This window comes from Vidua macroura, chromosome 7 (assembly GCF_024509145.1).
Source record: "Vidua macroura isolate BioBank_ID:100142 chromosome 7, ASM2450914v1, whole genome shotgun sequence".
Classification (NCBI taxonomy): domain Eukaryota; kingdom Metazoa; phylum Chordata; class Aves; order Passeriformes; family Viduidae; genus Vidua; species Vidua macroura.
Genome location: NC_071577.1, coordinates 20,853,636 through 20,878,323, shown reverse-complemented (window position 1 = coordinate 20,878,323; position 24,688 = coordinate 20,853,636). Strand labels below are relative to the sequence as shown.

At 38.0% G+C, this 24,688-nt stretch overlaps 1 protein-coding gene across 3 annotated transcripts in view; it reads left to right on the top strand.

Moving 5' to 3' along the window:
- Positions 1-24,067, top strand: part of GAD1 (glutamate decarboxylase 1) — a 32,119-nt gene extending 8,052 nt beyond the window's left edge. For all 3 annotated transcript variants that reach the window (XM_053981875.1, XM_053981876.1, XM_053981874.1), the window contains 14 exons: positions 496-654; positions 1,336-1,578; positions 4,264-4,354; positions 8,882-8,994; positions 10,392-10,507; positions 10,608-10,687; positions 10,892-10,946; positions 12,064-12,180; positions 12,339-12,403; positions 15,713-15,791; positions 16,799-16,948; positions 18,269-18,376; positions 19,048-19,137; positions 20,681-24,067. In XM_053981875.1, the coding sequence (XP_053837850.1) occupies positions 496-654; positions 1,336-1,578; positions 4,264-4,354; positions 8,882-8,994; positions 10,392-10,507; positions 10,608-10,687; positions 10,892-10,946; positions 12,064-12,180; positions 12,339-12,403; positions 15,713-15,791; positions 16,799-16,948; positions 18,269-18,376; positions 19,048-19,137; positions 20,681-20,854 (1,640 nt within the window). In that variant the 3' untranslated portion in view covers positions 20,855-24,067. The remainder of the gene's footprint in view (positions 1-495; positions 655-1,335; positions 1,579-4,263; positions 4,355-8,881; positions 8,995-10,391; positions 10,508-10,607; positions 10,688-10,891; positions 10,947-12,063; positions 12,181-12,338; positions 12,404-15,712; positions 15,792-16,798; positions 16,949-18,268; positions 18,377-19,047; positions 19,138-20,680) is intronic.
- The last annotated feature ends 621 nt before the right edge of the window (positions 24,068-24,688 follow it).

Sequence of the window (24,688 nt, the reverse complement as noted above, 5' to 3'; positions counted from 1 at the left end):
TACTGGTATCCTCAGAGCTCTAGCACTCTCAGGACAGATGCTCCAGAATGGCTGCTTGCTCTCATGCCTTTTGTGCGTGAGAGCACCACGAGGAGAACTGAAAATGGCCCTGATTTTAATCATACATCATTGCCCCTGTCTGCTAGGTCCATAAACTTCGCCTGCAGGCTGAAATAGCATTGACTCATCCTGAACTCTCTTCCAGTGGCTGATTACTGAAGTGGAATCTGTCTGATCGACTTAATAAGAATTTACCACTGCACTAAATGACGAAATTTTGTTTTTTGCATGGCTGCGTTTTTGCAGTTGATGGCATTTTGAACTCTCCCTCCTGGAGGCAAATAATCCCCATAAATACCCTTATTCCTGACCTCATTAGCCAGATCTAGAGCCAACACCGCTTTTAACCGTTGTCTAGAGAGCTGCTTTAGGTATTTCTAAACATGTTGGGAAGTGAGAAAACTCTGACCTGTGCACCTTGCAATAATAACGTAGGGTTCCTGCAAAGGACCAACAGCCTGGAAGACAAGGGCCGGATCGTCAGCTCTCTGAAGGAAAGGCAGTCCTCCAAGAGCCTGCTGGCATGTGAGAACAGTGAGAAGGCATCCAGGTTCCGGCGCACCGAGACAGACTTTTCCAATCTGTATGCCAGAGGTAAACACTTTACAGTTTCTCCTTGCTCCAGCTCAGGCATGTTCCTTAGTAGCCTTGCCCTCATCTCCCCTGGAAGTGCAGCCACGTTCAGACCGTGCTTTTCCTTGGCTGTTTTTGAAGGAAGCTCTGTGTCTTTTGGGAGCTGCACTGGCGATGTATGCAAGCTGCCTGAAAAGCAGTTTTACTTTGGGCTGATCATCAGCTCAGCTTCAATGGTTCCAGGGTTTCTCCAGATCCAGCATCTGGGAGGAGAGTAATTCTGTTTTTATCCTCCTTAGTAAAATAGTAATGAAGCAGCCTGTGATTGCTGGTACGGGGCCATTGCAAGAAGAGTGGGAAAGGGAAAGCAATCCCTTTGCGGGGAGGAGGTGGGGACATTGCAAGGTAGGGACAGGTGCAGATTTCAGGTACTTTTGGCCCATAGGAGGCGAGTGCCTCGCATCACACGACCTTTGCATTGCAGGGCGTGCTCGTAGGCCGGGGAGCCTTGGAGGTACCTCTGCTGTTGCCGTGGGCAACCTAGGCTCGACGGGGCGAGAGGGACCAGGAGTCTGCCTGGCTGCAACCAGGCAGCGCTGGGACCGCGGCTTCCAGATCCTTGGAACGCTGCGGGCAGCAAAGGCTGGTTCATCTCTGCTTCCCTCTCCCAAAGCAAATGCTGACAGCTGGTTTGCCCCACAGATTTGTTGCCTTCCAAGAATGGTGAGGAGCAGACCATGCAGTTTCTGCTGGAGGTTGTGGACATCCTCCTCAACTATGTGAAGAAGACTTTTGACAGATCCACCAAAGTGCTGGACTTCCACCACCCACACCAGCTCCTGGAGGGCATGGAGGGCTTCAATCTGGAGCTTTCGGACAACCCTGAATCCCTGGAGCAGATTCTGGTGGATTGTCGGGACACACTGAAATACGGAGTGAGAACAGGTAGGTTTTTGCACACTACTCTGTGGCCAGTCCCTCCTGGGACTTTTCTCAGGCTCACGGTGAAGAGAGCTTGACAGCTCACGGAGGTAAGCCCACATCCTCTCTATACCCGTGACTGTGCCTCCGTACAAGCTCGGCTCCAGGGCTGGCTGCGGGCGCTGGAAATGTTTCTGCTCAGAAACGTCATTTATTGATGACCATCGGTCCCTGCCGGGTAGCTCAGTGCTGTTTTTAGAGCAGAGAAACAAGTTTTTAAGATGTAATCTCTTTCACTTGATGAAACGCGAGCTGTCTGTATCTCCGGGGAGCAATACCATTAGGTAGATGAGGGCATAAATGACACAGAATTTGCAATTTTTCTTTTTTATGTTCATCAAACGTTTAATGAAAAAGAGACTAAAATCCTAGGAATCATCAATAAAGGAACCCTGTGGATTTCGGCCCATTACCCAGGAGCCCTGCCCGTCCAGGTCCTTCTGAATCAGACAGAAATCCCGGGTTGTAATCACTTATTTTACTGGGTGAGCTGTAGCCAGGCTCTAGAGCAAAGTCAACGCTCTTTCAGGCTGTTTGGCCTGAAATGTTTTACATTGGATCTACAGGAATCTTGGCTGGCAACTAGCCTTGACTGCTGTACGTATCCAAGCGGGTCAGGAGCTGGAGCGGTAAATGGAGTGCGCCGAGTTTCCTGTCCCCAGCCTTGCTCCGGCGTTTTAGGGCTGCTGAGCTCTGTCCGGCCGGCTGCCCTCTTCGGCACGGTTCGGCTCGACCGCAGAGGGCGGCGATCTCCCCGCGGGGCCGGAGCGGGGGAGCTCAGACCGGGAGGCTGTTTCCCGGCAGTCTCCGGCTGGGCAGATGCGGGCCGCGGCTCCTGAAGGACGGGCCGCAGCTTTCTGCTGTGGTTAGTTTCGGAGCGGCGAAGACCCAATGCAGTGCATTCAAGGAGCAAAATCTTGACAACAGATGTGGCGGGTAGCGTTCTGTCCTTTTTCCTATTTACATTACGGTTTGATCGATTCAGTGGAGTCAGGAGCATAGTTTGATTTTTGTACTCTTAATCAAAGGGGAGAGTGTTTCACTCCCAAACGCGTGGGTTGTTGGACAGGTGACCTGAGGTTAAGTCAGAGCGGCTGCGCTCTGTATGCTTGCACCATTATTCCGCCATTCATCGTGCCGCAAGTCGAGCAGCCTCCTCCCCTCACCCCGACCTCCCCTGGAGCTTCTGTGGGGCCAGCAGGACGTGTCCCCAGGACCTGAGAGGCAGGTGTCCGACTGGACACAAGCTCTGTTCAAAGCGGTGTCTGGTGCAGCTTTAAAGCGTTGCTCGGGTCGTCTGACTGCCCAGGACACGCATTCTGCTGTGGGCTCCCGGGGCTCACGTTCTCTCTCAAGGCAAAGCTCCCTTCAAAGTCACCGGGTCTGAATCTGCAGCCCAGCCTTAGGAGATCGCGGGCTCATTAACAGCTATGGGAGGTCAGCGAAATGTCGCTGAAGATAACTTGCCAGTCAGTGTGTCCTGGAAAGGGAGAGAAGTGCCGATTTATAAAGCAAACAGCTAAGCCACGGTGGTATTTCTGGGCTCTAGCCCCGAGCCGTGGGTTCCCCGGGCGGGAGCAGCCCGGGTGCGGCATATCCTCTTCAGGAAGTGTCGCGATGTGGCAGCGCTGGCAGGCTCACGCCTCCAAAAGATTTCTGCTGACATCGCTCGGGGCAGAATCGCATGTATTTCTTCATGTCAAAAGATGCTGATGTTCCTAGTGTTGAACCGAATCTGACTTGACAGGGTTCCCTCCAGGCGTCGAGAGCTGACCTCTCTTCTAGGGCCGGGCGGTCCCCGGTGTGCTGTGTGCTTCTCCAGAGAGCAGAGAGATCTAAAGAATGACACCTCCCACCTCCCCTCAACGCCCGATACCAGTTAGGAATTTCCTCTCTTCATGCTAGAAAAGTTGGTCCCCAAGAGTCGGGATTATTGCTTATAAAAGTCGTTAAAGCAACTCGGCTGAAATTCAGGGATGTGATTTACTTCGGTTCAAATGCAAACTCTGTTTAAGGAGGTGAATTCTATAAACCACGTGGGGAAAGGGCCCGAGTAGAGGATCTCTTGCGGGGCCCTGTCCCTCTGCAGCGCTGGGACATTCCTGCCGAGACCCCGCAGACCTCTCCCGTGTCCTTGTAGCTGGGGAAGAGACCGGCTCCTCCGCAGCCCTCTCTCACTCCTGCAGCCCCAGGTCAAGCGCCTGAGCCTTCCTCTCTTCCTCCATTCAAATGCAAATAGCCCCAGTACCTGGAGGTTGGTACTGCCAAGGGGGTGTCCCCCACCGTGTACTCCTCTCCCGAGCTCACAGCACGACAGAAGTCGGAAGAGGGCTCTGGAAATGGGCTAGCCCAAGCCCTTGAGCAGGTCCCCGAGGTGTTTGCAGGCTCAGTCGATTCTGAGGTTCTCTTTTAAAGGCAAATGATTCCATACAGAAGCTCCCATCTGAAGCATTTTTTCAAGTTTGTAATAAGACATCCGTGAATGTTGGCTATTGGTCTCCCCATAAGAAGGACTTGCTTTGAAAACTTTGCTGCAAGTATTCTGAGTACAAACCTGTGATTTGTTTCAGAAAAGGCGGATGATTTAAATTTGAAACCTGAGAGACACCGGTAGAGTTTGTTCTAAGTTACTGTCAATTCTCTTTTCAGGTCATCCTCGCTTTTTCAATCAGCTGTCCACAGGACTGGACATTATTGGCTTGGCTGGGGAATGGCTGACATCTACTGCTAATACAAACATGTAAGCAGTGTCTTGTCACCAGTGTCTGTGACATGGCCTGCCATGTATCATGGTAGATAGGTATCGTCACAGATATGAATAATTTTCATTTTTAGATTATGAATGTTACATCTTCCAGAAAAATGTCTCATGTTTTTCTAAATGTGTCAGTAATACAATGAAAGTAGTTACATAAAACTGAACAGTTTTATGTTTCTTATAAATAGAAATGCAGATATCTGAGAGCACATGGTAAGTAAAACATTATTATTCTAATATAACATGAAATTACTTTTCTTCTTTTGGACCAATTTTCTCTATATTTTTCTTTAAAAAAAAAGCTTTGTATCTAGACTGAACAGGTCTGCAGCTATCCACATGTTAACACTAGAACACAAGATATGGAAAAATTAATTTTCTTCTCTACTTTTGACTTCAGAGGGTAGCAAGCTTGAGGCAATACCTTTTGTTCATGTGCTAGTTAATAAGGGGCTTCTGGGTAGCTTCAAAATGATTAAAAATGTAACACTGAAAAATAATTTTATGTTAATGAAAGAATTAGCCTAAGATTAATAAAGTCATGTGTAAATGAATGAAGGGAAGCATAAAAAAAGTAAAATTTGACATCTGAATGCATCAAATAAGAAACTTTTCCAAATTTTTCTTGACCTCAAAGTTAATGAAAGCTAAATGTCAGTGTAAGGTATTATGATGAATTTTTGCAGCAGAGTGCAATTAATGAAAAAAAAAAAAAAAAACCAAAAAACAAAACTAAACAAAAACATCCACAAAAACCAAACAAAAAAACCCAACCCCAAACCAACCAAAAAAAACCTTCCAAACCACTAAAAACCCACCAAACCTTCTGGTCAGTTTTAATTTATATTCTGATTTCTATATGTTCAAAAACATGGAGTCCATATATTCAGCAGGTAAAACTGCTTTCTTTTAGTCCTGTCCTGAATGTGTTTTAACTGTAAAGCCACCTCTGTTTTGGGGAGTTTGTTGCTAATTGTCATAACATATGAAATCTATCTTCAGATTGGAAAATGAACAATATCTTCACTGGCCTATCTGTGAGTATATGGTTCATTAAATATAGCTGATGACTAGCAGTTCTATGTAGATTAGGAACTGTGCCTGTTTTGTGACATTAACAATAAAATAAAATAAAAACCTAAGGTGCTTCAGCCAAAACCAGCTTTCTCTTTGTAATATTCTTCTCAGTTAGTTCTGTTTGCTGAAAATTGGTATCAGACATTCAGATTTAAAAGCTGATTGGGAAGAAAACCCAGCAATATATGCTTTAATTATTAAAAAAGAATTGTAAATGCTTTAAAGTGCTTTGAGCTGCCTTTTTAGCTGCACAATTAAAAGTGAAAACAGTTCTGATCACATTTCTAAAAAAACTTTGCTTAAAGGTTGTTTCTCTGTGACCAGTATTTCAGTGTCACTTTTTCCAAGCCTGTTTGACTAACTTAGTTATCCCAGTTTAGTTTTGTAATCAGTGAAATTACACAAATCTGATGAGACATAAAAGATTTCAGTTCTGTGGCAGACTGACAGGATAAAGAAATATTGACATCATTATTAATAACATTGCATTCATTTCTTAAAGAGTAACTCTTTTTAATTGATGTTTTCCATTTTTTTTGAAAAATGTTAAATAGCTAATTTCTCATCCATTTGTGCTTTAAAAAAATGTATCTTGAAAATACTTCTCTGTGAACATGAAATTTTTGCATCTATTTGTTAGTATGAGGCTTAGCGTGCCGTTTATTTCAGAAAACCAAAGTTAACATGGTGTGCTTTCAAGTAGCACAGTAATTACAAACAAGGTTAAAGCAAGATGTTTGTAAAATATGATTCAAAGAATTGATAGAGAAGGTTATTAAAATAACCAAATCACCTCTGTGAGCTCTGGGGAACATAGCATTTGTTTTGAGCAGTGTTCCAGCAGGCCAGAAGAGATTTTGACCTTTACCTAGAAACTGTTCCAACCTATTACAGCTACATGAGCACATAACACAAAAGCAACAGTAACATTAAATGATAGCAGGGAATGTTTTTCATATGCCATTTTTTTCTTTTCTACAGATAAACAATACTTAAAATATTTATGAACAATTAAAAATATGTATTTTCTTTTGCACATGACTTTTGACTAATCAAAACATCTGTACTCCCTTAAATTTTTAAATTATCATTAGGAAATATTACTTAAATATCACTGTGAAGATAATATATAAAAATAAACATAATAAGCTTCCTCCATTGACTTGGAAATAATGTATCAATGTGCTATTCATAGCTCAATCTCTAATCATGAGACCTTCAGCATGGAAATTTCAGAATTTCATTATTCATCCTGTTCTAGAGGTGTGTAAGACAGGGCATTCTGTCACCATGCAGCAGCCAACTGAGGTTAAAAATAAATATTATTTGGAAGTTCTGGTTTTGCCCGCTGTTAGCTGAGACAAGGGAATATATTGGTGTTTTCAGTATTATGCAGATATGCTTATGAATAGAAAATTGATGTAAAATGTTCTGTGTTTATTTTCAGACTGCTTTTTTACATACTGGCCAACAAGAGAATGGTAGCTAGAATGATTTGGTCTGATAAAGTATTTTGTCCTTTATGTGAGAGCAGAATTAAGCCAGCACTGGCTTCTACCAAAAAACCTGTTAGTAAAGAGCTGATACTCATGACTGTGATAGTTAATTCACAGAAATACCTGTAAATGTTGTAACTATAGGAAAATCTAATCAGCTTTTTTTTTTAGGAGATTGATTCTAAAGTTAGATGGCTCCTTTTAAGCCAAACATTTTTTTTTTTTTGTTTATGGAATTTTTCAAAATAATTTAACTTTAAAACAAGTAAGGTGGAATGAACTTTAACAAGACGTGATTTGTAAATTCATAGCCATCATCTAATATATCTTCATTGGCCTTGTAATTTGTAAACATCTACTCTCATTTATTTCTTGTCAGTTTTTGAAGACTCAGAAAATAACTACAGAATAGAATAAATAAGTAGTATTTTCTTTGTGTTTAAATATATTCAAAATTCAGTGTGCAAGGTCTCAGGACAAAACTCAAAATGTGTTTAAACTGGTGAGGAAAAAGTAATCCCACTGACTTTAGAGTACCTTGTATGGAGCTACAGTGATCTATAGACTGCCGAGTTCCTGTGGACATCAGTTGATCATTCTGCCGAAATAAAAATTAGAATATATTCTAGACTTGCAGTGCTTAAAAACAAAACAACCACAAACCACTGTTAGCAGACACTGGTTTATTAATTTTGTCCATCTGTAAATAGTGGCAGCACCCAAACTTCAGATCAGTATTGAACTGTCTCTGCCAGTTCTAATGATAATAAAAACAAAACAAGTAGTGTTTTTGCTTCTGAAAATAGCAATCACAATAATTAAACAAATTAGAAATCTTTAATATTAAGGGAATATTTTAAAAATAGTGGTGGTGTTTCTCTGATGGACTAAGGACACAAAAGAATTGAAAATATTAACAGTGGAAGCAACCAGTGTGGCTGTAAATAAACAGCCACTTCAGACACTTGTTCCCTTCTTAATATCATACCTCATTCAAGTTTGCTGGACCTATTCTCAAAATATCATTTTAGTATTAGAGAGGTAACACATATGTTTTGACGAAATTATTCAAGTGGAGGATATCAGTCAAATGCGAAGTGTCAGGGTGTCATACCCTTATAGATTCCTTTGGAAATCAGAGGTTGATTTCATTTCTCTCTGCTTCCTTTTCCCCCTTACTTATTTTTTTCCCCCCACACAGCAAGCAGAATTTGTTTACAGCAGTAGTAGTTTGTTCATCTACCCTGATCACCAAAAATAGTTGTATGGTTGTCCATTTCCATCCACATAGCTGACTCTGACATTAGGGCAGGCCAGGATATGTAATGTTTTTTACCCTCATTAAGTGGATACAATAGTTGACTGCTGACTTGGTTTTGGTAATTGGTAATTAGAAAATCATCATTTGTAATTACCCTTGACAGTTATTGATCACGTTGTATTGTAGAAGTAAGTTGTCCTTGGAGATCATCAACAGAATAAAATCCCATAATTAATTATATTTGGACTTTGAAACCCTAGCTCAATACTTCTAATTATGGTTTTGTTTAGTTCAGTGAAGTTCACTGTTTTCATAAGGATTTAGCAGTATGTTATTCCACAAGTGTGGAATTTTCACTTTGGGAAACATTTGTTTTAAAGGACAACCTTGTACAGAAGTCAGCAGCGCTATGATGTTGAACATTAGGTCTTACATTCACTATATAGAAAGCTGCAAAATATCTAATACTGCAGTTTTTATTCATCAGTATTTCCAATATTGTCTTCCTGGGGATTCTTGCTTGAGTAAAGTTTCAGGATCAGAACCTCAAGTTACAGGAAAACTTTTAGAAACCTCGAGCATTTTAACAAAGAATCACAGACTGGAAATTTATAATATGTTTTTAGACTCCATATCTATATTGTCCTTGTTTGGTTTTTTGCTTTATCCATGCAGGTTTACCTATGAAATTGCTCCTGTTTTTGTCCTCATGGAACAAATAACACTTCGAAAGATGAGGGAGATTATTGGATGGTCAAACAAAGATGGTGATGGAATATTCTCACCTGGTGAGTTTTTCTTCTTGTTTTGGTGGTTTGACTAAAATTTCAGAAGTTAAAATAAACATAGGTTGTGTCTGAATAGTCACACTATCTGCAACACAAAGCAACGAGTCAGATATTTAGAAGTAGAAATGCTTTGTTTAAACATCCCACAGAAAAGTTGGGGCAAAAAATTATCTCTGTGTATGGCTATGGACTATGGCTGGTCAGCATTTAAAACTTCACTATGGGCTCTGGTACACAGTTAGGCATTTAAACACCCCTTTTATGAACTTCATTTCTGGAGGTGCTGAGCAACCACAACTCCTTTTGACTAGAAGTTCTCAAAAATCACGTGCTGGTTTCTTTGGTGGTCAGTGAGGATTTGGGCTCACAGTCAGGAAAAGGTTGTGATTGTCTGTCACTTTCTGGACCTCATTATCTGGGATATAATCTGATTGGATTCAAAATTATGATTCTAGCATAAAGACCAAGACAATGTGTCTTCCCACGCAAGGAACATAAAGGCAGTGAGCAGTGACAGAAACAACTGATGATGAAACATGTGAAGCTCCTGGGCTAATGTGTGCACAATGTGGGTGCCCAGCAGAACTTTCCTGGGTTTGGCATGAGAGAACACCATCCTGTTACAGAGCATAAAGGACAAAACCACCTCCTTTTGGAACAGCCCACATAAAGTGCACACTCCAGTCCTATCTGCTAGAAAAATACAGATCTTTCTGTGTTCTCATCAATGACAAAATTTCAGAGGAAGAAGCCTTCTTAGGCTTAGGGGTGAGACTGATCTTATTAAAGCTTGAGATCTGCACCAAAGAACTGAGCTAATTGTTCAGGGCTCTTTTTAGCAGCAAACCAAGAGAAATAGGTGCTTTCCCTGTATTCAAATTCTTCAAAATTATGTGTGAAAATAGATTAGCTGAATCATAGCCTGTGAAATGCCTCTTTCCCATAACTGACTGTGAGGGAGTTTAGAAGGAGTAGCTCAGCTGTAGAAATCTACATTTAAGCATCTAATTCTGTGTCTACAGTAAGATGGGATAAATCCATCCAATATGTGACATTTCTTCAATCAGACAAGTTAATAAGTTCCTGTTGTTCTTGCTAACAAGAAGTTTATGCAAAAGCAGCACAATGAAAGCTGAACTTTTTAGGAATGTGTTACAAAATGATTGCAATTGAAAGAGATGGCATTTAGGAAATTCTGATTATCACTCTGGCTTTCTCACGAGTCTGTCCTGTGCTATTTAGACAGATGCCAGTGCATTTCAGCGAAATGTTTTTTCATAGTTCACTACCACTTTCACTGCATTATGCAAATGAGACACAAATGTCTGTGGTATAATATACTTTTTGTTTTTTTTCATTATCACTATTGTATTATTCATTTATTTGTTCATTCACAGGAGGAGCGATCTCCAACATGTACAGCATAATGGCTGCACGCTACAAGTATTTCCCTGAAGTTAAAACCAAAGGCATGGCTGCAGTCCCTAAACTGGTTCTCTTTACCTCAGAGCATGTGAGCTTAAAACACTGCTAATTCTTAATTTACTGACGTGTTGTGAAAATGCTTCGTCATTAAACAACCACTCCATTTCATGTTCATTTGTTTGCTGCAGAGTCACTACTCAATAAAGAAAGCTGGAGCTGCACTTGGATTTGGAACAGACAATGTTGTTTTGATAAAATGCAATGAAAGGTAGGATGAATACTAAAGTTTTGATAGATTAAATGTGTTCATCTGTTAAATTTGGTTTATTGTGTTTAAGGACTGATTCAGTACAGTGTGTCAAGTTGCTAATGGCCTGTTGAGAAAATCCTATTAAAGTATTTCAACTGCAGCTATTATATCCATATACATACTTTAACGTACTTTGTCTTTCTGTTTCTGTGATAATTACAGAGGCAAAATAATACCAGCTGATTTGGAGGCAAAAATTCTGGAAGCAAAAGAAAAGGTTTGTGTTTGTAAAAATTAGTGCTTAAATGCTTGGCTTAGTAAAATTGCTTCTTCCTTTGAAGCCAGAGTGTTGATATTAAAGAGAATATTATAATGATATAAATATAATAACAGTATTTTTATATGCTTAATTATACATTCATGTATTGTTTACAGAATTATCTGTATGTCTTGGTAAGGTTTCCATTTTCTGTTTAAAACCAAAAGACTTTTAACTCTTGAACCACAACTAGAATTCATGATTATTAAAAATAACTTCCTGTTTGGAAGTATCTGGAAACAAGCATGGAAACACAAAATCTAAGCTACTTTTATCTAAACTTTTAAATTTAGCCAAACCCATTAAATATTCTACAGAGCTCTTAAAAATCCTATAGATTTCACGTAGGTAGCATGTATATTTTTTAAATATAGAGAGAAAGCTTAAATTTTAGCATTAATTGCTATTTCTTGCATCAGTGCAATGGAAAAACCCATGAATTTTTAATAATATAACCAAAGAGAAATCAAGATTATTATTTTTTTTATTATTTCTTAACTTCTTTACATTTGGGAACTCTATGAAATTGCAGTTCACATTTATTTAATCTAACTCAAAATTCTCTCTCTTTGATCTGATAGTTTCTCATTTATTGCTTTTGTTTTAGATTGCTTTGTTCTGCTTTGTTCTGTTTATTAGTACATAAAGACTAAAGGAACAATTTCAAGCCTTCAAATCATGACTTACAAATCATATTTAATTAATTTTTGTTTATACTGCTGTAAAAGTCTCAAATCTACTTGAATATTGTTCATCTTCTACTACATTGTTTGAATATCCTCACTGAAAGAGATTAGACAAAATAATATTATTTATCCTCTAACTAGTTAATTTTGTGAAGTTACAAGAAAATAAATTAAAAACCCAGTTTGTTCTTACCATGTATATGATTAGGTAGTTTTTACTGTTGGTTATGTTGTGCCTTCCACATGGGAAGAAAAATGTTTTTAGGTTACAAAATGCAATAATTTTTCTGGAATTATTTTCCTTTTTTTTTTTTTTTCTTTTTTTTTTCTTTTTTTTTTCCTGAAAGTGTTTTCAATTTATATTTGATTTTTTTTTTTTTTTATTGTAGGGATACGTTCCTCTTTTTGTAAATGCAACTGCAGGCACAACAGTATATGGAGCCTTTGATCCAATACAGGAGATTGCAGATATATGTGAAAAATACAACCTCTGGCTCCATGTAGATGTAAGTAACAAAAAAGTACTGCTAGTCAGGCAAAAGAGGATCTTAGTTTACACCTTTTTTCCTTGAATTAAAATACTTATTACTAGACCACGAGTAAACTAAAATCTGTTGAGCTTTTTCAAAAAAATGAGTTTTCTCTTTTTTTCTGTCTTTTCCAGGCTGCCTGGGGGGGTGGACTCTTAATGTCCCGAAAGCACCGTCATAAATTGAATGGAATAGAAAGGTACTACACAGTGCTTCTTTGTAATACTGTTCTTAAAGTACTTTCATAAGGTGCATGACATTTTAACAATTCATGAAAATATTACTTTGCTATGTTAAAGAGTTTAAAGACTAAATTAAACAATAGCGAGACAATAGGGACAGGTTCAGGCTAGGGAGATGGAAACAATACTACAGAAGAAATCTGTGATGTACCATTGAGTGAGAGGTAAGTTTTCAGCAGATTTGAAGGAAGACAAGGATATTACTTGGCAAAAAGAAAGGGAAATTTTTCTATGCATAGCTTTGAAGGGATCATAAGTCTGGGAATGGATGAAGAAATATTTGAAGAAAGAAATGAAGTGTGAGAGCCAGACAATCTCTGAAATGTAGGTCTTTGAGAATACCAGTGATAAATGAGTGATCCAGGGAAGGTTTGAGCATGAATACCCACAGTGGGAATTTGTAGAGGTTCTCTCCTGAAAGATGTTTGCAGATTTTCCGCAAAATAAAAAGTGTTCATGAGTGTTCATAAGTGTTCTGTAAATAGAACACATACGTAGGCTTAGTCTTATATCACTTTTATTTATACATACACACAGAAATAGATAGGTGTATATAACAATGAGAGGAGTTAGAGACTGAATTAGCAGCAATTTTCAGGGGCAAGTTTCAGTACCTTTAAGGCTTGAAAGGACTATGATAGACAGAGCTGCTACACTTCTGCTGTACCAGGGAGAAGATTGAGATCATTTACAGAGAGGCCAGAAAGGGTCATAGATGTCACCTGTCTCAGGGCACAGGGGCCTATGTGTTGGTGACATGTGGGGATTACATGAAACAAGCAGGAAGCTCTTGTTGAGGTCAGAGTGAAGTCTGCAGAAAAGAGCATGTGTGTACCCCCCAGGTACAAGACCAGCTTACCAAGATGCCAAATGAGACCAGAAGCCAGCCTTTGACTGAATCAAATTTAAAGAGGCAAAGCATTTGTGTTGGTAGTGACAGCATAGTGAGAATGTGACCCTCCCACTGGTTCTTACAATCTTGACTCAGGAGTCACTCCAGGCATAGTCTTTGGCACAGCTGTACCCATATCCAATGATGACAAGTCTGTAGAAGATGCTGTATTTATAATCCCATGGGTGTGTTGATCTCTAGATTTCCTCTGAAAGCACTCTACCATAAAATGATGCCCATCTGAAAAAAATCAGAAAAGCAATGAAGAATCAGAAACTTTAGATCTTTTCCATCAATGCAGGTATCAGCCTTCAGGGAAGCAAAAAATATTTGAAGCAAGCTCTATCCATGTACTTTTAAATTAGCATCAAATTGCTTCCTTGGGTCAGCCGTTCTGAATACGGGCTCCATGTAAAATTGTAAAATGAGTACAGTGAGCAATGCTCTTCCTTAGGGAAAGCAACCTATCCTAGGTTTGGGCATCTCATACAGTAAGTGAAGAATAAGTACAACATCAAGGGTAGTGTATGGAAGGACTGGCAGCAAAACCGTGTGGCCTGTTCTGTCGCAAGGACAGCAGCATGTGATGTGGAGTATTCTGAAGCAGCAGAATCCTATCAACCTTTGCCTAGTCCAATTTACTTGTGACTCATGGCAACGCGTCTAATATTAAGTCAGCATTAAAAATAAATTTCTTAAGATACAGAGGTTTGGTCACAGGAGTTTGGCACACCCCTTTTGACCTGAGGTCAACCCTGAGGTGCTAATTAAGGCCATAATTTTAAGCAAATACAGAAAGCAGTAGGCTATGAAGTGTGAAATTATTTCTTTCCCAGTCAGCTATACAGATTTCAAACATGGGATGGGGCCCACATGTACGGGGTAATTGCCTGTCACGGGCCCCAGCTGGGGCCTGTTGCTAACACAGGTTGTACTTGGCCTGCTCGGACACATTGGCATGGAGGACTGGCATGCTGCCATGGCACAGAGCTGGGATTGCCTGTGGTAGGACAGCCTCTGGCTGGGGGCTGCACTGAGTGGAGAGTGACAGCTTCATGTTAAAATAAACCTAATGCTTCTTGTGAGGAATGACTTAAAATTGTCTTTGTTTGAAAGCCTGGAAGTTAAATGAATGTGCTAAACTGAAGGCATGGTGTTTTCAAAAGGAAGTAAGTTGTTACATAGATTCTTTTTTCCTGACTGCTTCATCAGAAATATTAGTGAAGTTTCTCAAAAGATAATTGCCTCCTGAGTCTGAGCTATTTACCTGCTGGTTTGCACTGCATAAGCAGCCAGTGTTAGATGGATGGTGAGCTCCCAGGTACAGCACAGGCTGCACTGTTCTTTCAGCTGAGGGGTGCTACAGTTTAACCTAGCACATACAGGGATTGGAATTGTATCTAGAAATCAGGGGTCCTCAGACTGGGGTGAAGGAAGACATCACACAAAACAGAGAAACTGTGGTTGTGTCTGTGTTCTCTGAGAGCAGGGTGTGGAAGAGGAGGAAATACCTTTTAATTTTCTTTCAACCACATTGTAAAAACACATGCATAGTCTGTGAAATACAATTATGCACTTTGCTTCTCTGGAACATGCAGTGAATCAAGGGGATGCTTGGTAATTAATTACTTGGGGTGAAAAGGTCAATGGATGTGCAACGTTGGCACATTTATTTCAGTGTCACCATTAAACTGTCAAGGATAGTATGTTAAAATACAGAACATCTGTTTGACTTGTAAATTAGGTGATTTTGTGCATTGTCTTGTATTTACATGTAAGAAATTTTAAGCTTTACATAGAGAATGGTATGATAAGATGTAAAGTTTTAGAGCCTTTTAACAGTCCATGGGTTTGACAAGCAAGGGCTGTGGCTCTAACTAGGAAAGCAGGTAAGCATGCAGAACATCTTTTATTTCCTTTCTATTTTTCCAGCAGCTGTTCAGTAAAGAACTGTATTCTCCCACAATTCATATTAGTCCCTTACTTGTCTGACACCTCCACTTTCCCCATCAGTACCTTGAATCGATGGAACATATCAAAGTGGTTTTGTTATTTTTATTAGTGCTATTTCTAGAAGAGAACTCTTCTGGAGATTATGTTACCGTACCAGCTAATCAATCTGATACTAATTAGTTGGTATTAGTAATAATATAAAATAATCACAAGTCTGACATTGCAATGTTGACATGAAAAAAATTCCTTTCCTGGACAGCATAGCTGGGAAAGAAGACTCTTAAGACAGCAATAATACCCATAGAGATATCATCAGGTCAAAACTCCATATATTTCCAGCTGAAAGCAGAAAACAAAGGTGACTGCTTCAGATTAAGTTTCTGTTTTCCAGACCAGTCTGAATGTGTAATTTTTTTTGCAGAGCCAACTCAGTCACTTGGAATCCACACAAGATGATGGGAGTGTTGTTACAATGTTCTGCCATTCTTGTCCGGGAGAAGGTCTGCCTTATATTTAATAATTAAACATTAAAAAAAAAAAAAAAAAAAATCAAGCCCTACTTTTTAAGAGGGTACTGCAAAATCTGTTTAATTTCAAAACGTCTTTTGGAAGGAATAAATGTGTGGATTTACATTGTGCTTTGGAAGTTGTTTTATCTGTCCTGGGGGTTTTGGCTTTTTTTAATCAAATTTGTAGACAACATGGGTCAGATCCTCACTTGCTGGATCTTTGCATAATCTGATAGCAACAACAGAGCCATGCTACTGAGCTTCATCTGAGCACCTGCCCCGTTGTTTCTATGATATATTGAACATAGAACCTCAGTTTTAGTACTTGGTCACAGACTAAACTGCTTAAGTAAGAAATAAGTTTTTACCTTACATAGTGGTTTAAAAGTTTCCCAGTTCTGTTGAAAACATGCTGGTCTTATTATGACTCTGTACTTTTAGGGCTGGCATCTAGATTCTTAGTTGTCATCAATGAAAGGAAAACCTAATGTCTTGTTTCTTTTAAGCAACACATATTTTTATTAAATGATAAAAAAAGAAAATGATATCATATGTGGATAGGACTAATAATGTTGTCCACTAACCTCTTGTATGCCAATTGCTACTAGAAGCACTTAGTTGAAGAAGTAATCCCTGTGTGTAGAACTGGGATGGAAGAGTTGGAAGCTGCACCCCTAGGCCTGCCATTGTTCTTCCAACCGATCCACCTCAAAACCGAGGACTGCAGCATTTATTTACCTTTGCAAAACCCATCTACTGGAGGGAAGCACAAGGTTTTGTTTAGTGGCATGCATGCTTTTTGTGCCAGCTATTGCATGATTTTGGCAAGACTTTTTTTTTCTATATGAGAACTTAGGTCAGTATGTTATAATATGTCCTATCAAAGAACAATTCTCCTGTACATGTTTGAAATACATTTTTATACATTATTAATGTGTACATTCTCTCATGCACAAATGCCAGGTAGGTCTTATAAGTGTCCATGTTTTTTGTTGTAGGGTATCCTTCAAGGCTGCAATCAAATGTGTGCAGGCTATCTCTTCCAGCCAGACAAACAGTATGATGTCTCCTATGACACTGGAGATAAGGCAATACAGTGTGGTCGACATGTAGACATTTTCAAATTCTGGTTGATGTGGAAAGCAAAGGTAAATAACAAAAGTTTAGCTCAAAAACCAAAAATGTGTTTATTTAATTTCTAAGTGTCATGTAATGGAATACTTCATTTTAACATAATTACAATCTCTAAACACATAAACATCCAAGTATTAACTCAGAAAGGAGCTATGTGAATTGTAGAACAATGCTAGCTGTCAGTAAATTCAGATGGCAATTAGAAGAAAGATTTAAGTCACTAGATGAGTTCTGCAGAAAAACCATTGAGTGCAGGGCACCAAAATGATCTCTTGTTGTGATGCTCTACACTTGCATACATATTTTATGGCAGATTACCTGCAACAGCAGAGCAGCCTTGATGACTCACAAGGGTCTTTTGAACATGACATTTCAATGCATAGATTTTATAAGCGACTTTTTAACCTAAAACAAAGCCTTTTTCTGAGGAAGCATTGCCCAAGTGATGATTCCACAGTTGATTACCTGGTACTACTGTGGTATGCCTGGATGGCTGAATTTAGGCATGGCTTTTGTCCAGGCTTACATGTTCACAAGATGAGGGTTCACATAGTCAAGAAAACAAATTCCATTTTTATAGCTTTATCTGCAGTCATCTCATTACTGTTATTCTTCATCTTCTGCTGGCAAAATGGGAGTTCAGTTGGGTAACTTGTTCAGAGTCTAATTTTTAAAATAAAATTGATATTAAATCTAATGATAAACTCTAAAATCATAAACCAATTTTCACTTTGGGAGAAAATGCTTGCTTCTTCATTCATGTAGAAAGTGTACTTAAAAAAAACCCCAACTATTTATTATAAATATTCATATACTTTTTCTGGGATCATGACCTTGACAAGATATCAGTGGGTAGGCAAGTGACTTCTAGTAAACATATTGCAGACATTTGCTTGCTGATTAAATGCACAGTTCTAGCAAATTGTTCAGAGGAAATATTTTACTTCCCAATTCTTACACTTTCAATTGAGTTCCCATTCCAAGTTTCTGGTCTTTCAGGAGCAGCTATGAAGCCAGGACATAATATCCATAATAGTTTTGGAAACCCAAAAAATACAAAAGACCTAAAATAATCTACTAAAAATAGTGAAAGTCCTTGTTATTTTCATAATAAATTCCCTTAAAATTAGACAAACCAAACAGTGACTTACAATTGGGCCACCTTTAGCCACTTTTTTACCGTTGATTAGCACTACTTTTAAGTTACAAGAAATAATACTGCTAAATATTTTCTGCCTGAAAAAACGTAAAAGTGAAACCTATCTGAAAAGGTGATTGCATCAGAGCAGAAAAAATTGACTATATAATTAATACCTACTTTCTTATTAAAATAGGGTACAGTAGGATTTGAAAATCAGATCAATAAATGCCTGGAGCTGGCAGAATATCTCTACACTAAAATCAAAAACAGAGAAGAATTTGAGATGGTTTTTGAAGGGGAGGTAAGTTTTCTTTCAGATATGTATGAGCCAAATCTATCTTCATGCTTCTCACAGTTCTTCAAGACAGCTATGCAAAACTGTTCTGATTTTCTAAAGAACTACATGACTGTTGGCATCTGAGCAGGTTTTTTGTCAAATACATGTGGTTTTATACCATAAATGTCAGGTTTATCTCCTCCTCTTCTGCAGAGGCCTTCTCAGTTTAGGGCATGAATGTTACCTTAATACAACCTACTCATACTGAGATTATTCCATACATAACTGAGAATCTGCTATTTTTACTGTATATTCTTTTGCTAGTGCCAGTACCTAAACCTTTGGATCATAGTATAAACTTCATTTCCCTCTTTGCTAAGGAAAGGAAAATTGGGTTGCCCTTGCTGTGATCCTGAAAAACAGTTACTCATAGAACTGCACAAGGGTGAAAAGCATTTGCACTTCATTAGCAACCTAAATATTGCAAATGGGACAATGTATAGGGAATCTAAGGCAGCGGAGGCAAGCAGCAGTACTGTAATCCATTTCTGTCTGTTTAACATGCAGGACGAGGAAAGTTAATGCTAGATTTTGTCTTTCATGTCTGTGATAAAATATGCTACTGACTAGCCTTTAGTTTGGGACTGATCTCTATATTTTTTTTAATTGATGCATATGTTTGGTTCTTTTTGCAGCCAGAGCATACAAATGTATGTTTTTGGTACATTCCTCCAAGTCTCAGGGGCATGCCAGACTCTGATGAGAGAAGAGAAAAGTTACACAGGGTAAGTATTTTTGGTTAAATGTAAAAAGAAAATTCCAAATTCTGAGACGTAAGTTGTCCATTGCTTGTTATGACCTTGATATTGGTTCACTTTTGTCTCCTATTTATATTGATGCTCAAGTCGTGTTTTCCCTATAGAACCAGATTCAGAACATATTCAGCTACCCTGTGCTCACAAGTGTTACAAGCCTTCAAAAAGTAGCTAGGCCTACAGACATCACAGTCTTCTTTGAATAGGACAGCTTATCAACAAGAGAAACAAAAGGGTAATTGCTTGAAAATGCTTGGACAGGTAAAGGACATGAAAACCTCTAAGTTCTTTCTCAGGTGTTTGCTTTGATTTTAAATGCCAATGCATGAATGCATTTCAGTGAAAATGAATACCCTTTGGAGGACTTTGGGATATATTTATTTGAAGTGGTAGAGGAAAGTGAAGGCATCATAGAAGCACCACCAGAAAAGATATAATGTTACTCGGGACTTGAGGGAAGAAAAGTACAGTAATTTTGTAGTAGTGTTTTAGACAGAAGTGGAATGAAATACATTCAGGAGACAAAAGAATGATATCACGGTGTCAAAAAGAATTGTTCTTTTGTGTCTGCGTGTGTGTGTGTTAAGGAAGGGAGAAGAAAGAGCAAACTTGGGAGATTTTGTAGAGGATTTAATGACTGTAGCACAATGGGGAAAGAGAATAGAAGAGAATAGAAATTCCTGGGTAAAATTCCTGGGTCAAGCCAGTCCCATGTTAGATAAAGAAATTGCCCAAAAAAGAGAGAATAGAGGAAGATAGAGGTAAGAAGTAAGAAACAGCAAGAGGGATGAAATATTTGATTTAACCCTGTTAAATGTTAGAGGACACCATAAAGCATTCTACAAAACTAAAAGAGCCAGACATCTGACCTTGCCTGGCAGAGAGTAGAGCAGGAGAATGAAGGTCTGGACAGAAAAACTGGGCTTAGTCAATACCAAATATTAAGACTTTTGGAACATTATTCCTTGTAAATTAAACCAAGGAAGTGAGATTGTGGTAAATGCACAGTACTGCAAAACTACTGGAAGGTTTCCACGGCTTATGCTAACAAAAAATATTCTTTATGACATAGATCTTGTTGAAAAATTTTCATTGTTTTCCCCACATATAAAATGCTTTGAGAATACATAATATTCTCATAGAAAACATCCACTACCCTAAAGAAGGTCTGGAGCAGACATTCATACAGAAGCAAAACATGTTTCATCGTGACAAAGTCTTCAGCACAAAGAAATGAGATCTACATTTAATATATAAAATTATTACATAGTGAACACTCTGGGATAATATTAATTTGTAAATCAAAAAGATGGATATTATTGTTGTCAATTTTCCTTTAAATAGCCAATCTTACATATTTCATTTCTCAAGATTTTCTTGTTACAGACATTTTTTATTAAAATAAATGCCTGTCAATTTATTTTTTCTGTATTAAGAACTGCTGTGATATACAATGAAAGAATGATTTTTTTCTTCTCTCTGTCTCTCTCTCTTTTTTTTTTTTATTATAAAGGTGGCACCAAAAATCAAGGCATTGATGATGGAGTCAGGTACTACCATGGTTGGATATCAGCCTCAGGGCGATAAAGTCAACTTCTTCCGAATGGTCATCTCAAACCCAGCAGCAACTAAGTCTGACATTGACTTCCTCATTGAGGAAATTGAGAGACTGGGGCAGGAGCTGTAGTGGTTGAATTATTTATTTCTTGAATTCATTGTTTTCCAGCACTGGCTATTTTTTAAAACCAGTTCTGCAGAACATGTTTAAAGGAAATTCTCTTTCTGTAAGTTCCAATCTCCTAAGACATCCTTAAACAAAACAACTATAGAGTACTGAAATATATATGTATTGGTAGATCATATTATTGAGGGAAAATGTATTATCTTGAAGTTGAAGTACTATTGACTCTTCCATTGGTCTTGTTTATTGTAGACAGCAGAAAATTCATAGGTATTAAAGTAGCAAATTAAGAACTCTGCACAGTATATATGTACAGTATAAATAAATATATATAATTATATATATACATACATATATATATATATATATATATAAAAAGTGGTTATAAACTTAGATCAAAGCCAGAGCATGTTTTCCACTTTAAGAAAATTGAGTTTTCCTTCAACAACTTTGATGTGGATAATGTGCTACAAGTTTTTCTGCCAGACAGAAATAGACATCTAGAAACATTTCTAAAATGTAGATTCTTAGGAGCTAAAGAAAATGTATAACAGTATTAGATTTCATTGTTGGTGCTTTTCTCACATACAAAACAGCAATCTCTAAGAGCACCTTTGAGTAAAATAGTTGTACTTGCCCTTTAGTGTCAAATCAGGGGATGACAGTAGCAGAGTCATTGTAACAGGTCTATTATTGCTGTATTTTTAGAGGTTAATTTGTGTAGATTGTGTATATTATTGTCAAATTACTTTGTGTAAAAGGATTTAAATGTAATAGTTTTACAGCAAGATAACTGTTTAATTGTAGGTATCTGAAATATTTGCTTATTTATATGCAGAGGTTTACCATGCTGAAGAGTTGTCTTGTATTTTCTTCTGTTTGTAATGTAACCTATTTATATATTATTGAAGTTCTAAATAATGTTTATGGTATTTTAGTGTCTTTGTGAGCCAAAGAAAAAATACAAAAATATTAGTTGGCACTTTTGTTTAAATCCTAGTGCACTTAAAGTAATAACTTACAGATAATTTTACTGAAGATAAGGAATTCTGACATTGTGTACAGACTATCAAATTATGGGATCCCTTTAATCTATTAGAATTATTAGAAATTTCAGTTTTATTTATTGTAATGTCAGACTGTTCAGTGTTCTGAATGCTTTTGTAGTGAATATTGATTGCTAACCAAGGCCCCTGTTTTTGAGTTTTATTTCAGAACTGACCTCTGTGACCATTTTAACTAAATTCTGTGGGAGTTTTAACCAGCATCATTCTTTTAGTGAAATAGAATTCACTATCTATTTGGAGCTTATAAAATAAATAAAACCAAAAGTAATCTCAGTATCTTTTAATACAGCTAGCTTGTCCAATAATTTCAACTGGTTAGTCTTTTCAAAGTATAGGCACCAGATTCATCTGCAGCTTGATCAATTTTAATCATTAGATAGTCAATATTACTGAGTGGAAAAGTCCATACTGGAACATACAGAGTAGTAGAACAAAATGGAGATTCAATAATCCTCTGTTCACTGAGTTAGTGTCATGGTGATAAATGGAATGTGCTAATTTCAAGTGTTTTCATACATGATTCTTTGCAAAGCAGTAATTAATTGCTTTTTCTCCCTCCCCACCACCTCAGAAATAAAACGGAATTATTTTAGAAACTTTCAGTGAAATACAGTCATGCCATGCAGTTTTTGCAATCTCTCTGGCCCCTGTCAGTCCTGTGGAAGGACACCTACAGGCAAGAGAGATTTCCATCCTGCAGGTCCCACTGGCTGTCTTTTGAGGATAGTGTCTCACATTTGTGGCTGTGTTAGCACAGGGAGAAGGAAGCAGCTTTTATGGTAAATGCTGTATCCTACAGCACAGCCTTTCCAGCTTTTCCTAGGACTCTTGCTTATTCCTCTTTCATAACCTTCTGTAAAATCTTTTCTTCAAATTGAGTTGAATCTAAAAATTATAGTAAATTTGTCACTGACCTTTAGATTTATGAGTATGACTTTCTAAATAGATTTGCATTGTTACTTCATGTCATTAAACCCCCTAGTAATCTTATCAATACAGTATTTCTGTCATTAGGTTTTTTCAACACAGTGTAGTTGGTTTCTTGCCTTCTGATCTTAAACCTCAGTCTTGCTCAATTATAAGCTTATTGTATTACTGTGTGTTCAATACTTGACATTTCCTGGTGTAAACATGCATGCTGAGGCCTGCAGTACAGATGGAGTTGGCATAAACAGACTTCAGTTCTAACTTCCATAATATTGGGTGCCATTCTTTATAGATACCAGCTATTCATCAAAACTAGAACACCTCTCATTGAGAGCTGTTCTTAGAGTACAGAAAGAAGTTTGTTTTGAAGAAGCACATGTCACATTTTTATTTCAGACTTCTGTCTGAAATCTGGTCTCAGTTTTAATTTATTCAAAGGGCAGCTACAGAAGATTGAAAAAATTCTTTCAGACCTTTTTGTTATGAGAAACAATATGAGCTAATATAATTAATCCAGTTATGTATAACTGGTGACTTAGCTTCACTAGAGGATTTTATGTCCTCCACACAAACACCATGGTTCTTATGATTTCCACCAGTTCTTAGGTGATTTCTTCCACTTCCCTTGTCAATAACTGTATTACTAAAGCTCTATCTTCCCCTCAGTCCTCTAATTTTAATATTTTAACCTCATGAACCCTGTATCCAGACCACCATCTCAATATTCTAATAGTTTAATGTATCTGAGATGTTAATTCTCCTTGAAGCATATAAATGAGGTGAAGAGAACCATCTTCATCCTGATCATGAAGCTGTAGGAAGGACCATAATGCAGCTGACTGGCATTCATACAGCAAGCCCCTGTTCTGTGATGTAGTCAGATCTAGAGCTCCTCAGTGCATATGTAATGTTTTGCTCACTAAAATTTCTGCTTCTTCCTTTAATGGAGTATCTTGTGTTTTGAAGGTCAAAAGCATCAGAGGTTCTTCCTATTGCCATTGATGATGTGCAGCTAAGTGGGAATAATGGAGCTCCTCCTACTTTTTTTTGGAAGCAGGACAGTTAATGCACAGGTGTTATCTCTAAAGACAGAGGGCTTAGATTTATCTTCCCATCCTCTGCATTTATCTTGCTTTTCTGCAGTGTTACGTCTTGACACAGATGACTACAATTGGATTTTTGCAAAGATTTTGATTCTAAAATCAGATTCTGGGGCGTTTTCCTATTACATTTCAACAGGCACCATGAACCAGGTGTTCAACAGGCACCATGCTTGTATTAATTTCTGACTTGGTTAACTCATTTTAACAGAGCAGCTATAGTCATTAGTGAGAAAACTCATCTTTTTTCTTACTAGATCATTTCCATCTGATAATATGTCACAGCTTCTCAGACTAAAGCTGACCTGGAGCTTTCCTTCTTTAAATCCATATACTATTGACTGTGAGAGATTAGGATGTATGGATACACAGGAGTATTGACTAATGTAAAGCATTTTAATTCCAGGTGAGCAACTTTGTTTTTCTGAGGTTTAAAATACACTCTGAGGTAGCAATTTTGCCTTTAAAATCACAGGGACAATCACTGTAACTTTGCATGAGTGAATTCAGATCAATTAAGCAATAGGCAAGATCTTAGTTGAACAGGTAGCTGCAGTACTCATGAACTGATATAATTTATTTGGAGAAGACTGACCACTGGATAAAAATCAAGAGCAGCTGGTGATTTTGAATGAGAAAAATTCTGATTGTGTTATTAAAGGTAATTATTAGAGAAGATAGGTTATACCATTCATGGCAGACAGCCAGAAGCAGGGGCCTTGGGAATAATCCAGAATTTAAAAATT